The 16,609-nt window shown below is 33.4% G+C and overlaps 3 protein-coding genes across 5 annotated transcripts; 1 reads left to right on the forward strand and 2 right to left on the reverse strand.

The window, feature by feature from the left end:
* Positions 1-5: 5 nt before the first annotated feature.
* On the reverse strand, positions 6-2,317 carry LOC18095870 (mRNA cap guanine-N7 methyltransferase 1-like). Its single transcript, XM_052448258.1, has 7 exons — positions 2,185-2,317; positions 1,997-2,019; positions 1,286-1,424; positions 871-935; positions 740-789; positions 377-440; positions 6-191 (listed from the first exon to the last, which is right to left on the reverse strand). Exons 1-7 carry the CDS (start codon positions 2,315-2,317, stop codon positions 6-8), a joined length of 660 nt encoding a protein of 219 aa, XP_052304218.1.
* A 2,573-nt stretch (positions 2,318-4,890) lies between these two features.
* On the reverse strand, positions 4,891-8,283 carry LOC18095871 (putative beta-glucosidase 41). Of its 3 annotated transcripts, none has more exons than XM_024603197.2 (13): positions 7,882-8,282; positions 7,719-7,785; positions 7,531-7,589; positions 7,047-7,122; positions 6,892-6,963; positions 6,710-6,797; positions 6,357-6,612; positions 6,154-6,269; positions 5,850-5,911; positions 5,727-5,758; positions 5,537-5,639; positions 5,349-5,457; positions 4,891-5,259 (listed from the first exon to the last, which is right to left on the reverse strand). In XM_024603197.2, the coding sequence occupies exons 1-13, from the start codon at positions 8,032-8,034 to the stop codon at positions 5,064-5,066; spliced, it is 1,389 nt and encodes a 462-aa protein (XP_024458965.2). In that variant the 5' UTR covers positions 8,035-8,282; the 3' UTR covers positions 4,891-5,063. The 3 variants fall into 3 exon arrangements, with proteins under 3 accessions (XP_024458965.2, XP_024458960.2, XP_024458969.2); XM_024603192.2 differs by having other exon boundaries at positions 5,850-6,073; positions 7,882-8,281; XM_024603201.2 differs by lacking the exons at positions 6,892-6,963; positions 7,047-7,122 and having other exon boundaries at positions 5,850-6,073; positions 6,710-6,753; positions 7,882-8,283.
* Positions 8,284-9,905: 1,622 nt separating this feature from the next.
* On the forward strand, positions 9,906-13,448 carry LOC18095872 (organelle RRM domain-containing protein 2, mitochondrial). The gene is made up of 4 exons (XM_024599303.2): positions 9,906-10,155; positions 12,174-12,242; positions 12,323-12,429; positions 13,047-13,448. Exons 1-4 carry the CDS (start codon positions 9,978-9,980, stop codon positions 13,140-13,142), a joined length of 450 nt encoding a protein of 149 aa, XP_024455071.2. The 5' UTR covers positions 9,906-9,977; the 3' UTR covers positions 13,143-13,448.
* The last annotated feature ends 3,161 nt before the right edge of the window (positions 13,449-16,609 follow it).

A 16,609-nucleotide genomic window follows, 5' to 3' on the forward strand; every position in this document is an offset into this window, starting at 1 on the left:
TTGATTTAAACCAGAGTATGCAACAAATTCAAAGAATAAGCATAAAGATACAGGAAAAAAAACCCACTGAGGTCTTGGTTCCCATCACCCAAAGCACCAAGTCTTCGCATTAAATCAACATACTCTGGTTTCTTCATATTTTCGTGTACAAACTCGTGATTATTCTTCACAAAAACCAGCTCAAAGTCATACTGCCAAAGTTGAAAGCATGGGTACATGATAAGTCTATATAGGTTGATGCTTGAAAAGCTCCACGTGTGGCCAGCTTTTAAAACCAGAGGGATTACATTGATAGCTTTGAAAAGATGTTGAAACCACAGGCTTCATTTCCTGCACCAGGATTTAACAAACAAAAAAAAAAGCAATAATTTTATACCTCTTCTGCCAAAGATTTGAAGATGTTGATAGGGACAATCCATTCAGGACAATCAACAGCATCCCGCAACAGAAACCATGGGTATCAACATCATCTGGAGTTTAGAATGAGAATCTTTCAACTAAAGCGTACAAAGGGAACCAAATAATTAAGTAGCAGAAGAATAAGAGCTCGTAATTTCTGATGGATAGATTGAGAAGGGAATAATCAGAGGATTTCATCATTACTGGCATGTGGTAACTAATCGGGTGCTGCACAAAAAAAGCACAAGTTCAATTGATGCAAAAATACTTGATATTGACATCTCAAGTAGAGTTAACTAAAGAGAAAAAAAAACAGAAAAAAAGATAACGCATAAATACCTCTAAATGGAAGTTGTAGTTGATATCAAAAGGGCTAGAAGATTTAAATTTCTGAACCATAGAGCAATGAACTTGTCAGATTAGAGCATAGGGGTAAAGACCCAGCACCTGGAACAACGAAAACAAACTCACCTTCTGAGAAAACTCTTCATCAAATTGTATCCGGTAGACACTATTACCAAAGGCCGGTCCTTCAGCTGCATATTCACACAAAAAGATTCCTCTGTCGTGAATGGCAAAAGTAACGTGCCAGCACATTAATCTTAGAATTGTGAAAAAGAACATTTTACGAGAACACTTCAGATAGATTGACTCTGCAAGGTCTAAATCATACATCATTATTCCATGAATTCTTAAAAAAAGCCTTCCCATACAGACAGCATAAACAGAAATGCAAGATATCACATTAATAGAAAATTTGATGTTGTAATGAAGGTGCCTCCTGGCCTTTTTATGTTCGCAGAGGCAGAAAAAAGCATGTTATGTTTTTGGTCAAAATTCATAAATCTGATCTTTTGAAAATATTTGAAAGGCACAAGACAAAAACCTTCTCTAAGTTTTTTTATGATAACATTTGCATCCGGCATTGTTCCAATGAAGGTGCCTCCAGGCCGAAGCAAGGTTGATATATTGGCTAATGCTCTCCGTGCACGTGCCTCAGTTGACCATGAATAATGCAAGGCAAACTGCAAATTTTGTGTTGATGCTTCAGAACTAAGTAAAACCACACTCACACACACACACACACACCTAGATTTGATGAATCCTATGGATATATATCCATGATTTGCATGATTAACTGAAGAATTAGCATATAACAATGGGAAAGATATTATATCCAGTCCAATGCACGGGAAAATGGAAAGTACAATATAGCAGAGATGCATGGAAAGGACAAATACTTTGGGTATTGAGTTTGAAGCATCAGCTAGTTCCTAGGTTTTTCTGGTCATATTGTGCCCTTTTAGAGAGACAGATACGTCAAAAGGAACACAAAAATTGGTGATATTAACATTTTCAAATTTCTAGAAAAAAAGTGTTGAAAGGACATTTGTATTCATATATCACACAACAATATCCATTTCCATTATCAAGCAAAGTTATTAACAGTCCAGTGAAATAGCTCAAAAAGTCCCTAGGCCAGCATAGTTGATTGATGAGTAGATATAGAAGCAGAAAAAATTTGAATGCTTGACAGCTGCTTCAGCAGATGCTGGATTTAGCATTACAATAAGTGGTGGTCTGGTAATGCGGCTACGTGTGACCCATCATAAATTGAGGCTGCACATGAGGTTTAACAAAAATAAAAAAGTTAAACTTTGCAATCAGCAACTCACCTCAGTTTTTTTCTAGAACAAAGAGTAATGTGAGGGAAATGAAACAGAAACGAAAAAAAAAGGTTTAACTAAGGCCAACGCAGAAAGAAAAAGGGGCACCACCGCCTACCTTCCTTGTCGTTGTCACAAGAATATCCTTGAGTCACTGTCGACAACAGCAGCACCACCATTAGAGGGGAGAAAACCGCGTAGGGTAGCCTGCTCTTCCCCTTCCCCTTCTTCTTCTTCTTCTCCAACTGCATTTCTCTATCTCCACTATTCTGCAAAGTAAACAGTAAAGAGTGAATTAATTCATTCTCCACTGTTCACGTTGCATGTGAACAGTGGAGAGGTGGAGAGTGAATTAATTCTTTCATGTACAGTAAAATAACATAAAACTACTGGACAAGGGTGTTTCAGGTTTTTCTGCTTTTCATGTACAGTAAAATAATGTTTTTAGCCTTAGAAAAGACAAAAAAAAAAAAAAACTTTGCCTTTGGGAGTATTTTGGTATTTTGACATGAGTATTTTGTATAATTAAGAGGGTTATAGGGGTTTTTTGTATTTTCATGTTTTATTTTTTAATAAAAAAGCTATTGACGCGTGTTCCATGTATACCAGCGAATGGGTGACATCTGCGTCATTCAGGTAGTGCGTGTGATGTCGCTCAATTACCAATTCTGACCATCCATCGTCTCCCTGGATGCGTCGTTGTGCTTTCTTTTACATGGTGTGGCACATGTAGTCTTGTAATGGTTGAATTGCCGCCGATGATCGATTTGTTTTTATTTTTTTCTTTCTTGTCTCTCTCCTGACAACTAAAGTGTACAATTGTCCTCTTTGTTTGTTGTTTTTCAATTTCAGTCCTTATTCTTTGAATTTCTTATTTTGTCCTTATTCCTTTTATAGAAGTTTTTTTTTTTCAATTTTGTCATTCAATTACAATTTCTTATATGTTTTATTTTCATTTCAGTCCTCATTTTTTTAATTTCTTATTTTGTATTTATTCCTTTTATAGTTTCAGTCCTTCTAAATTCGTCCCTATTTTTTGTTGGTGTTTCAGAATTCATCCTCTTTGTTTTGATTTTGGTCATTTTTTGTTTTGTTTGAGTTATATTTATTTACAATTTAGTCCTTCAATTCTAATTTGTGTATATTATGTTTTTCAATTCGGTCATTTTACTTTTAATTTTTAATTTTTTCACTTAGCTCTTTTATTAAAGTTTTTTTTTATAGTTTTTAATTTTACCCTTCAAATCAAATTTATGGTTTTTTTAATAGTAATAATATCCATTTTAGTTTGGTCCTTTTTCGTTTGATTCATTTCATTTGTTCTTTTGTCAAAAGCTTTATAATTTTTGATTTTATCCTTCAAATCAAGTTTATGATTTTTGTTATTTCAATAATAATAATAGTTTATTATAATAGTTGTAGTGGTTATGATATCAATAATTGTGGTGATGATAATAATAATAGTAATAATTATAATAATAATGATAAGAATAAAAATAACTATAATATTAGTTATAGTGGTAATGATAATAATTATAACAATAGTACGTATAAATAATAATAACAATATTTATCATTTGATGTTATATTTGCTAGGAATTGAGTTTCACTGTTTTTCATATATGATATTTTTTATCTAATATCCTAAATTATTGGTTTGAAAAACTTACATGGATCGACGTTCTCTTTTATTTTTTGTCTTATTATTTTTTAAAATTTTATCGTTCAATATTGGTTTTTGAAATAAAAAAAATCATCTAGATTTTCTTTAAACCTATTAAATAAATTAATTCACATTGAGTTAACTTTTAAAGATTATCATTTTATATGAGTTTATAGCGTCACAAAAAAAAACTCCGCGCTCTTAATATTTTTTTTTATGTTTTAAAAATATAGTTCTGGGCAAATGAACTAGTTCTAACTCTAAAACAAAAAGATCATAGGATTAGTTTTTGTCTTCCTGTTCCTCAATGGCTTCGTATTCCATTTTCTGGTTCTCTATTTATTCTTCATGTCTGCTGTTATATGCCAAGTTACAGGTGAGTTCTTCTTGATTCTGCAACTCTGTTCTTCTAAGAATATTTTCATTTAATTTCTTTGGTCTTCAAGCAAATCCCTGTTTGATCAGGATTAAGTAAAATGTCATCTCATGTTACCTAAGTAGCATACCAACTTGTACCTAACTAAGAAACTTGTACCTAACTGGAGGTCCTCGTTAACTTTAGGAGCATGAGAATTAGTTGAGATGCGCGTAAACTAGTCCGGATACTCACTATAACAAAAAAATATATATATCTTTATTGCACATGATTTGGATTTTGTAGTTGTTAAGAGGCCTATAACAAGTTTCGGTTTAGAGGCTGATGGTTAGCCTATTTGATAATGTGATGACAATTATTTTATTATTTTTTAAAAGTATATTTTTTAAATAAATAAAAATAATATATATTTTTATTTAAAAATATTATTTTTAATATCAATATATCAAAACGATGTAAAAACATAAAAAAATAAAAATTACAAGCACAAAAACAAATGGGCTGGAGTCACCATGGCCTCTTCAAAAAATTCAAAGTTTAATGGGGGAGGGGGGTTATCCTTTAAAATTAAAAAAAAAAGTAACTTATTAATCCTAATATCCAATTTCGGGTCATGTATGTGAATGACTTTTTCATCTTAGCACATCCATCCTCTGCGGGCAATTCCTACCTTATGAACCAGGAAAAAAACGTATGTACTAACACACTTTGTCTTGCTCGCATGAAGTGAGATTCACAGGGTCAATTCGATAGCTCGAGGAAAATATTGAAATGAAAACATAAAATAAAAGGAGAAGGGAAAATTTATAGATAAATGGCATATTTCTCATTTCTTTCTTTACCAAGTTTCATTACCTGTTAGAATTTTCTTCCTTCCTTTCTGTTGTCCATGAATTTTACAATTCTGTGTCCCAATTTCCATCCCAATGTACATTTATGGTGACTAATATTATACATTTTACAATTGGCTTTGCAGGTTATCTTCTAATCTGAGTGTTCTTTTGAACCATTCAGCAGAAGCTTTTGGTACCCTTGTAAGGTTGTTTCTGTAATCCACAAAGTAGAGTCCAAACCGCACGGTGTAGCCTGAGTTCCATTCCCAGTTGTCCAGCAAAGACCACGCAAAATAACCTCGAACATCACAATTGTCTTGCCTGCGTTGATTAAGTTTTCTGTTAGGTTGCCGGAATGTGCAATGCCTCAAAAAGCCAAAAATGTATGAACCTAACACAGCTGCCATCACCTTATAGCTGCAGAGATGTTGGAGAGATAGTCCCTGTGGTATTCTATTCTCTTGTCGTCCTGCAAGGCCTTGTTTAAAGATATGAACGGCGTATTCAGATCATCCATTCCTGAAATCATGGAGTCAGGTTTATGCAATATTCTCAAAGTTTTAGAATAGTGGCATTTGATTGAAGAGTGAATACTTGCCATTTTCTGTTATAATCACTGGTGGGTTCCCATACTTATCTTTCACGTATTTGAGCAACCTGTGGATGCCCCATGGGACAATGTGCAGCCAGCGGGAAGCTGCCTGGAGGAGGAATTACTTGTGAGCTGACTGACTTTAGTTTCAAATCTATAACAAAATCTTAAGGGCCAGTGAGTTGTTGGGACATACTCGTTCTCCGATTGCAACCCCACGCCGATAAGCTGCAATCGAGGATATTGACAGATAATCAATTCATTGCCTGATAACGCATTCTTTTCTTCAAATGTATAGAACACTACTTTGACATCTTACAGGTAGTAATCACAGCAGCGTCGGACGATGCGTCCTGCAATATTAGTTTCCGAATCCTTGTCCTGTCATTCCGAACATATAGTGTTGTGTAATGATTTATGCCAACGAAGTCCAAAGAACCAACTAGGAGTTTCGACATCCCTTGAGAGATCTCAGGTAGTCTTTCCCCCACAAGCTTTTTCATTGAGAGAGGATATTTTCCAAGGAAAAGTGGATCAAGGAACCTGATACGTTTTTGATTTGTTAATCGAACTTGTAATAACAAATTGATTCCTTGACAAAAATTATGAACACAACATTTTACCATCCAATTGCAAAATCCATTGCTCTTTGTGCCGCATCTTTGTCCTCTTCAGCGTCAGATATTGGTTCATACCACTTGGAATCTAATGTTATTCCAATCTGACCTCCTTGTTTTCCCTGGAAGAGATTATTTTCTATCAGCTTTTTCAGTAAGGTAAGAGCACCATTTCTAAGCAAAATCGTTATAGTTATGTGCAGGAGTACCTTGAAATGTAACTGGTAACAACGATAAGCAGCGGCATGTGACAAAAGGATGTTGTGAGCTACCATGTATGGCTCAGAGGATGAATTCCCCCTCTTACAAAGAAAATGGCCCATAATAGAGCACCTTCCAGGAGCCTGAATACCGGTATCGTAACCCTGAATTGAGAAACCACGAGGTTCGTTGAAAGTGATCCAGTGTTTCACTCTGTCTCCAAAAGCTTGGAAGCAAGTGAAGGCATAATGCTCGAAGTCCTCTCTGTAAGTGATTCATTTGCTTTTTGTAAAGCTTGAGTATCTTCTCAAAAAAATGCTACATTCAGTTGCAGAGTTGTAGTACATGGAGTATCACTTACACAATTTGTTTGCTCAACCATCCTTCATATTTATCTTCAAGCATCTGTGGAAGATCCCAATGATATAGAGTTACATAAGGCTGGATTCCTGATCGAAAACAACGGTTATAAACTTCATTACTGCTTTTACTTCAATGAAAATAAATTTGATTTTCAACTGATCATTTTGATCTACGAGCAACCTTTTTCTAGCAAAGTATCTATGAGGCAGCTGTAGTAATCTATCCCTTCTTGGTTCGGCACCCCTGTTCCATCTGATAAATTCCAAGGCATTCAGTGATAAATAAATGGCTAAGAAGAATGTAAAGCAAAATATCAGGACTTGATTGTAACTTACTTGGAAAGATTCTTGGCCAAGATATTGAGAATCTGTAGGCATCCATTCCTAAATCCTTCATCAAATCTATATCCCCCTGTAAAATTTATGTTTTTCTTTTTCTTAATCTCTTTTGATGAAAGCATAAAAACATTTGAGCAAGAAACATTTTTTTTTCTGTCTTTTAACTCAAAGCCACTTGTCTTCTTACAATTTCTTTACGTATTTTCCATTTTCTTAAGGTGGTTGTCACATCATCATCACACCATAATTATATGATTATTTTAATGTACTGATGCATATGTGAAAATCTTATTGAATATTCTCATCATATGAATTATCTGTCCCTAACCATTGATCTGGAGTTGATTTCTTTTCCCACTATTGTTCATTCATCAACGAACAAGTTCATCAACATAATAATAAAGTCTTGCCTGTTTTACAGGCAAATTGAATAAAACAATAAAAGAGAAGGTCAATTACAACATGGAAGCCATTAATTTACCTTAAACCGGTGATATTGATCAACTGCTGTATCTGCATTGCTGAGGTCCAATATCCTTCCTGTTGAAACACATTACATGACAGGTAGTAATAGGTTTCATGCCAAATCCAATCATTTCTTTCCTGTCAAATCCTGTCTTAATTTGCTGTATTGAATTTAATTCCCTATAAACTCGAGTCTTTCTTTACCTGGTTGCCTTGTGAAGGTATCCCATATGCTATCTCCCTTGTTTCCTTCATTCACGGCTCCTTCAAACTACCACAAAACACAACACATAATCATTAAATCCTGCCACACACACGCACAGAGTAAGATGATTCATGCATTGAGAATCGAAAAGGGCAGCAGCACCTGATAAGCAGAAGAGGCAGTCCCAAATGTGAAGCCACCAGGAAAATCAGCCCTGCTAATAGGTTTTGAGTTTACAAAAAGGCATGTTGTTAAGAAGATCACGATCAGGAGCAGTATGATATTAGTCATGGTGATCAAGAAAGATTTCAACATGTTCTTGAGGAGTGCTATAAAGTGTTAGATATAATTAAGTAGGTGTGAATCTTAATTTACAGTACAAGATGGAAAAGGAGTGATTGGTACAAACTAATTACTTGGTTTTACAGGTGAAGAATAAATGGTTGAAGACGAAATGTGTGGAAAGGATGGACATCTGGGTTTCTCTTGAACCAGAAGGTGTTCACAGGATAGGTTGGGGTGGCCTAGAGAGGTTGGCTTAGAAGCTGTCTTTGCCTCCTTTGTGTGCACGTTAGTATAACAAAAGGAATAGCAAGGATTTAACAAATATTATTATATCCAATGTAAAACAAGGAATCTTTGGTCCCCTTTTAAAAAAATCTTCTAGGAAAAACAAAATAAAAAATGAGGTTGATTGATTAGTGCTCTGGAATAGGCTGCAGTCTCGCAGCGCGGTCTAAACAGAGATTTATTAAAATTTAAATTTTTTTATTTAAAATTAATTTTTTAATATTTTTAAATTGTTTTAATATTTTAATATTAAAAATAAATTTAAAAAATTAAAAAATATATTATATTCTAAATAAAAAATACTTTGATAAAACACTATTACCACAATATCAAACACTTCTTAACAAAAATAGAAAAGACTTTTTTTTTTAAGTAAAGTATAACAATTTAGCTCAAAAACGTTACAATGATAGATTTGTTTTATACTCTTATCTCTTCTTTTTTTTAATAAAAACACGTTTCTATTTCTATTTTCTTCATTTTTTTTTTATCTTACAACCGAATCCTATCTAAAAATTCTTTGCTTATCCACGGGGAAATTCATGGGGGTAGGTAATACTAAAACAAGAACGAACAGGAGCAAAACGGTCAATGATAAAAAGAGATACATAAAAAGAAAATGCAATTAATTATTGGGTACAGATAACTGTGATGATCTGTGTGTCTAATCTTTCGTGGATTTTGTCGAAGAACAAGGGCGTGGATGGCTGGCTGGCTGCTCCAACATGAGCCCTATCTAAAGTAGGAATTTGGGGGGGTGTCTGAATTTTGGTTAAAGAAAACATGACAAAAATGTTCTATGAAAGTCAAGAAAAATTGTCCAACTGGGAAAAAAATATTGCACAAGTCTCGGCTTATCACGAGTTCAACAGCCACGAAGCGAACAGCCAAGGTTTTTGATATCAGAGTTTTAAAATTCGGTCCAACCTTACGAGTTGACTTAAAACCTACCTAATTCAGATCTAGAATCAGGCTGGATAAATGAAAAAATAAAGATAGTAAAAAACTCGGTTGACCCGGCGAGTTGACCTGGTGACCCGATTGACCCGGCAAAACCTAGTTAAAAACTCGATTGTAACCTGTTGACTATTTTTTTATCAAAACAATATCATTTTGATTTATAAAAAAAAAATTAAGATTGATTCAGGTAATCTGGTAACCCAGTCAAAACCCATGACCTAGATTTTGAACCGAATCAACCACTAAGTTTGGTTTAAAAACACTGTTCCGAGGCTAACGAACAAGTTTGGGCACCTCACCTCTTTCATACTGCCTAAATTGCTGAAACATAAAATTCCCTCCATCTATCTAATCGTGGGAATCATCAAAAAGCAAGAAGTTTTATGGAATAATTTTTTAAAAAATAAAAATAATTTAAATTTTTTAAAAAATATTTTAAAATTAAAAAACAAACATGCTCTTATTCTCATTTGGAAATTGTTACAAGAAAAAAAATAAAAGAAAAAAACTCATATCTATTAGGCCGAAAAGACTAACTTAGAAAGCTCAGATCCTCAGAAAAATGAAGCCCAAATCCACCTTTCCAAACTTTGAGAGACTAAGGAAATTACAATTTACCCCAGACATAAACCCTCTTTTCCCTCTAAACCCTAGCTCCAAAGCACTTCCTTTGGTCGGACAAGGGTTCTACTTTTAGCTAAAACCCTTAAAAAAACAAACAAACCACCATGGCCATGAGAGCAACGATGTCGGCTTTGGCTGCGGCAGCTGCAGCTCCCCGTGGTGGTTTGCTGCGGCTGTTGTCAACAACTTCTACTTTATCCTTCTCCTTCCCTTTTCCTCAGACCACTCAGCAAACTCCTGCACGAGAACAGGCTGAACCCAACACCAATCTCTTCGTATCTGGCAAGTGTCTCTTTCTTTATATCTCCTACAGTTACTCTCATATACTTGTTATTTACCTCAATTCCTATATGGGTTCTGTTAGTCGCTTTGCTTGCGATTATTACGGGGTTGATTTTGTCAATATAATGGTGGAAATGAAAGGAAAGCCTAAAACTTTATGAGATCTGATTTTGTTTTTCCTAAATTAAGATTCTTTGGTTAAATTTTTGTGCTCTTTATTTGGTTATGAGTTCTGTGATTTTGACTGTGGTGTTTATTTGGTTATGAGTAGATTGATAGGATGTTTTATTTACTATCCTATTAGTTGAGGGAAGGTTTTTTGTTTTTTTTTCCTTTGCTTATTATTGCGTCAAATTTTGTGGTGATTCGACGCTTTGTTGATTCGACAATAGCAAGTAAATGCATGGAAGTGTTTAAAATCAAGTGTGTGCTTTTTAGCTGATTATACGTTAGCTATTTGCAAAAAAAAAAGTTACTGGAACTTGCAATTTAGGTGTTGAAAAACCTATGGAATTTAGATTTGAATATGGGTATGATCATACATTTGGGAAACTAGTAAATGATATGATATGATAATACAGGTGTGTAGTTTACAATTTTAAGCTAGATTGGTGATGGGTTTTATTTGATAGATTTAAAAATCTATTCTTGTTTAGTACATGTTTAAAAAATAAAAATGATTTATTTCAAGAGTTGGCACATGCTTTAGTATTTATTGGAAAGTAGTTGTGAATTGTGAGATACTTACATCTATCTTTCTTTGGAGTCATGGTAGCTTGTGATCCTATACTCGTGTGGGTTATAAATTTTTAGTCGGAAGGGATGCTGGAATTGTTCATGATGATAATTTGTGATGAGCTTGGGAATTAAAAATCCTGGGGAAGTTAGAGATGTTTTATGGCTAGTGTGAAGGGACAGACTCCAGAAAGCTTAGATGGAAAGAGTTCTTCATGAGAGTGGTCTTTGTGCTAGAGGTGGAGGACGGAAGGAAAATAAATTTCATGTATTTTGGGACTTTTGCAAGGGGGTGGAAGTTTGGAAGGGCATTCTGAACAGTCTGCAGAATTTCTTCTATGGTAACCTTCAAGTGGTTGGATAAAAAGAGGGTTCTGAGCCTAAGAATGAGAATTGGAAGACCATGTTCCTGTGTATTTGCTGGCATATTTTGTTGGCACACCATAATGCTTATTTATGGGATACAAATGCAATCTATATGTAACACTCAAAATTTCCTAGCAGGAAGATTAGTTGAAGAGATTAAAAGGGCTTTTGCCGAGGAAGATGTTTGCAGGGTGGATGACGAGGAGAGGTTTATTTTACTGAAATTTCTTGTAGAGTACTGCTGTAAAATAATACAAAAGGGAGTGTGGCAGGTCAAGGTTATAATGTTGGAGCTGGTGGCCTTATAAAAGATCATCATGGTACATGGATCAAAAGGTTTTCATGCAAGCGGGGTTTTGTTAGCATCATGTATGCAGAATTATTCTCAATATGGCTGGGAATTTGATTGGTCAATAACCTGGGGGCTAGCATATTTCAAGTTTACAATGATTCCATTTGAAGCTATGAGGAGTATAGTGAAAGTGGGACTATTCATCCTTATTATGGTTTGTTCATGATATCAGGCACATGGCTCCTCACTCTATTACTTGGTGTATTGTCCATTCTTTGAGAGAGAGAAATTGCTACGCATGGTGTGTCTTAGTGATGCAGGAGCTTTTGGAAGAATTAAATAGTTTCCAGATTTCTCTTCCCACCTTACTCACTTAGATTGAGCAGTTAGTTATTTGGGATAACCCTCCTCCTGGGATGTATGAGCTGCTGGATAATGACAGTGCAGGCATTGATTAAAATCGTTTAGTCTAGTCTTTTTTGCCTTTCATCTTGTAAACCAAATAAAGCTGTCTTTCTATGCCTTTCATAAAATCGTTTATGAAAACTTAGTGTAGGTAATTTTATCATTAAGTTAACTTCCTAGTGTCAAGTTTTATTTGACGCTTCTATTATATTGGTTTCAGGGCTAAGTAAAAGAACAACAACAGAGGGACTCCAAGAGGCCTTTTCTAAATTTGGTGAAGTGGTTCAAGGTTAGTCTCTTCCTTTTGTAAATGTTTTGTGAAAATTTCTTTTTTGGATTACTAACCATTGTCTTTCTTTCTTTGTACAGCTAAAGTTGTAACTGACAGGACCTCAGGTTATTCTAAGGGGTTTGGTTTTGTCAGATATGGTACCTTAGAAGATGCTGCAGAAGGAATAAAAGGCATGGATGGACAGGTGAGTTTTACCCGTCTCCCCCTTTTTTCCTGATGTGAAGATTGTGGATGAATTCGTGTGATGACTTCCAATTGCTTAGGTGACGCGGCATATAGTGTGGATAGAAGCTAAGGTTCTCAGGCCCTATGCATGTTCCGTACATACTTTTGTCCCTTGATGTTCACCTGGCAACCAAGGGTACCAACTGCCTTATGGCAATGGCAACATACCTCATTACCTCACCAACCTTATCTATAAGAATTAGGTGCAGGAATTTTTCCTGGGGTGTAAATTTTTTTAAAAAAAATATGGGTCTTGAAAAGAAAAAAAATGGTCTGAAGCCAGCTTTCAAATAAAGTGTTTTATCTCAATTTTATATAAGGTTTGTTGGCGGTGAATGTTTGAATTTGCCTGTTAAATGAACATGTTGGCCAATGCTACAGAATAAATGCAGATTGTTGATGTTTGCCCTGACAATTTTACTTGAGAGAATGCAAATAAGTTGTTTTACTTTTTTTTTTCTTTTTTTTTTTTCAGTTTGTCCCTTGAAGATGATTTATGTTGACGATGGATATAATTATTGAAAGTTAATTTCTTGTTGTTGTCTAATTTTAACCTCTGATTTCTGTGTATTGTAGTTTCTGGATGGATGGGTTATATTTGCAGAGTATGCAAGACCCAAACAACCACCTTCTCAACCCCAGAACAACATGGGTCCAGGATATGGAAACTAGACAAATCCTAATCACCGCTGGCAGTGAACCTTGTGTTAAAGGGAACAAGTTTATAGTTATTAAACCAGCATGGTCACAAGTACGAATTATGAATTCTTGACATTATTGTGGTTTCTCTTCCACAGCTTGGAAGTATAAACATTTTGGAGATCAACTTACAGTGATCAGAACCATGTGGATATCAACTGTTCCATGTTGGGACTTTCTTGTACAACATTATATTTGTTATCCATGAACATCTTCGTCCAAAGCATGTACTCCATGAACCGAAGTTAAATCTGTCTGAAAAATTTTGTTCGAGGGCCCTCTGAATCTGTTCATAATTTATGTTTTGGTAACAGAAATTACAGTCAGACGTCCAAAATCTGTATAGTTTCCGCAGTGTATTTCAGTTGGCCATCATGTATTGCTGAAAATCAGGTTTTCTTTAGTGTCCTTCAGAGCATGGGTACACAACCAGGATGGAACTGTTTGTTGTGCGATCCATCTTTGTTTAGCTTGTTATCTTTTGAGAAATTAGCATGTTCATCTTTTACACATTCATGTCCGAGAATGTACCATTAAATTATACCTGCAAACCTGCATTTGCATGAGCTGTTGCATACATTGCGAGTCCGAATTATTTATTTTTCTCTGCGTCGCCTTTTAAGCTACTTGGAGGATGAGTTTTTCTCTTTTTTCTTTTAATGGATCAAGTGTACGTGTGTAACTAGGGATCCAACTATTTTAACCACTGATATTATTAGAATCTCACTGTCACCATTGTCATTTCAACTTTTGTCCACCATTGTCATTTTCATTTTGAACTTTTTTTTAGAACAATGAAATGATTACTTTACTTATCTTTTTCAAAATGACTAATTTACCCAACTAGTTGAAATGAATGCTTTACTGAAAAAAGCTATTGAATATATAACCATTAGACTAGACTAAGTTAACAAGGATGAAACTCGGTGACAACCCAAGGTAAGCAGCCTAGTTATCTTGGGGCTAAAGCCCAAACGATGAAATAAGGATAACGTTTAGGGCTATGAGTAGTAGACGATAAGTTTTGGAATGTTCTTCGTCCATGAAATATGTTTGTTTTATGAAAAATATTTTATAGAAAAACAATTTATTGTTTTTTATGAAAAAACTAGTTAACATATTTTATGATATATCTTTAAAGTTAGTTTATTTTTTAAATAATATTTTCAGTTTATAAAATTTTGCATATAGTAATTCACATGTAATATTATCTAACTATTTTAACTACTTTTATCAACACGGTCTCATTGTCATCATCATCATTTCAACTTTTTAAAACAGAAAATTATTAATTTACCTACTTGTCAAAAAAAATTAGAATTGTTGAATAAAGATTATACAGGGATATATGTGTCATTTCAACTTTTTTAGAATAGAAAAATGACGAATCTACCCACCTTGTCATAAAAATTAGATTTGTTGAACAAGGCTATTTTTGTCATTTTATTTTCTTAAAAAAGCAGTAAAAAGATAATTTTTTCCTCGGAATCACCAAAAACTTTGGCCATATGTCTAGGAGCATTTTAGACCTTTTGGCTTGATAAATTAATATTTAATTTCAAAAAGTTGCTGGCATGTGCAGTTCAAGCGCCATCGCTTGGGAGACGTCTACGCATTTTGGACGGCACATGCAATGCCTCCTGTGGCCAAACTTGACCTTCCATCATGTTATTGGAAACGCCAACATGTCATTTTCCTACTGGTACGACGTGTGTTGGTGTCTGTCACCAATGACCCATTCTTCTGTTTTTCCTTCTTTTTTCTCTCCTTCCTAAAAAGTACATGTTAGTCTTATTTTTTTTTGGTGTTTCAATTTCAGTCCTAATTATTTTGATTTATAATTTTTTTTTGTCCTTTTATAAAAATTTTATTTTTTCTCAATTTAGTACTTTAATTGCAATTTGTCATATATTATCTTTTCCAATTCAATCTTTATTCTTATGATTTCTAATTTGATTCCTTGACCCTTTTGTTAAAATTTTAATAGCTTTCAATTTCATCCTTCAATAAAAGTTTATGGTGTATTTTTTTTTATTTGGTACTCATTCTTTTGGTTTTTCTTCTTTTGTTAAAGTTATTTTTTAAAAAATTTAACCCTCCAATTGACAGCTTTTGGTTGCCCTCTCATTTACTTTTAATATTTATTTTCATACTCATTATTTTAATTACATTTTTTTTTTATTTTTAGACTATTTTGTGTAATTGATTTGGTTTTCCTGTTTCACCCTTCAAATTCATAGGGATTGAGCTTTGTGGTTTTTTTTTTTATTTATGATGCTTCTAGTCTAGTGACTCATGTCATGGGTTTGGAATGTTAACACATGTCGACATTCTTTTTATTTTCCTCAATTTTTTTTATTTCATCATTCAATATTTTTTTTACAGGTTGACTTTGTGGTTTTCTTCAATTTCTTTCTATCAGGTTATCTTGGTCTCATAACCTGAGCCACGAGTTTTGGAGGTTAATTCGAGTTGACCCACCCCTTATTACCTAGGTTACATGTCTATCATGCTAACTCGAGTTTACCCAAACTTTTTTTTTATCCAATTTTATACTCTAAGGTTATTTTTTCAAGTTATTGTTATCTTATTTTCTATAAAAAAAATTTATCTATTTACTATGATTACCTAGGCTATCACTACATTTTTTTTATTCTAATTTTGGTTTTTATTTTAATTGATATCCCTCCTCTATGCTTTTTTATTTTGCTTATTTAGCTTGTCTAATGTATTTAATTTTCAAATGTATTATTTTGATTCATCTATATATATATATAGATGAACTTTATTCTTAAAAATAAAAAAATATTTATTTTTAGATAATATTTTTAATATGTGCAGTTTTGCATGATATTTTTTTTCTTTTATTTTATTGAACCAATTTCATGTGTATATCTATTTTTATTATCGCGTGTTTAATTGAATAAAAAAATTGATTTTAAAAAATAAATTTAGTAAACATAATAGGGTAAATGCCTCATGTTGTAAAATCAAATATCTTGATCTACATCTATCTCTTGATTTTTTCTATTTTACTTTTAGTTATCGTTAATAACTTTTATTTTTTATTTACACATATGGTTATCAATTTATTTAATTAGATGCTTGAATATGCCTTTTGATTTACATTTAAAAAAATTTATGTAAGAAAACATGTTGAAGAAGCCTATATATTTATTTTTAAAATAACAATATAACTCGTGTTGAAGTACGAGTTAAATGACTAATTATTTACTAAAAAGTGTAAAATATTTTCTTATAAAATGTTTATTAAAAAGAGATTTTACATGTAATACATTTATATTCATAAAATATTTTACATAAAACAAACACGTTTAAAAAAAATACAAAAATTGTTGCCCATCATAGAGGTTAATGCATGGAAAAGTACGATCATAAGGATAGATTTTTATATCTAGCTAACGACACCAAATTGAGTA

This window comes from Populus trichocarpa, chromosome 1 (assembly GCF_000002775.5).
Source record: "Populus trichocarpa isolate Nisqually-1 chromosome 1, P.trichocarpa_v4.1, whole genome shotgun sequence".
In the NCBI taxonomy this organism is placed as follows: domain Eukaryota; kingdom Viridiplantae; phylum Streptophyta; class Magnoliopsida; order Malpighiales; family Salicaceae; genus Populus; species Populus trichocarpa.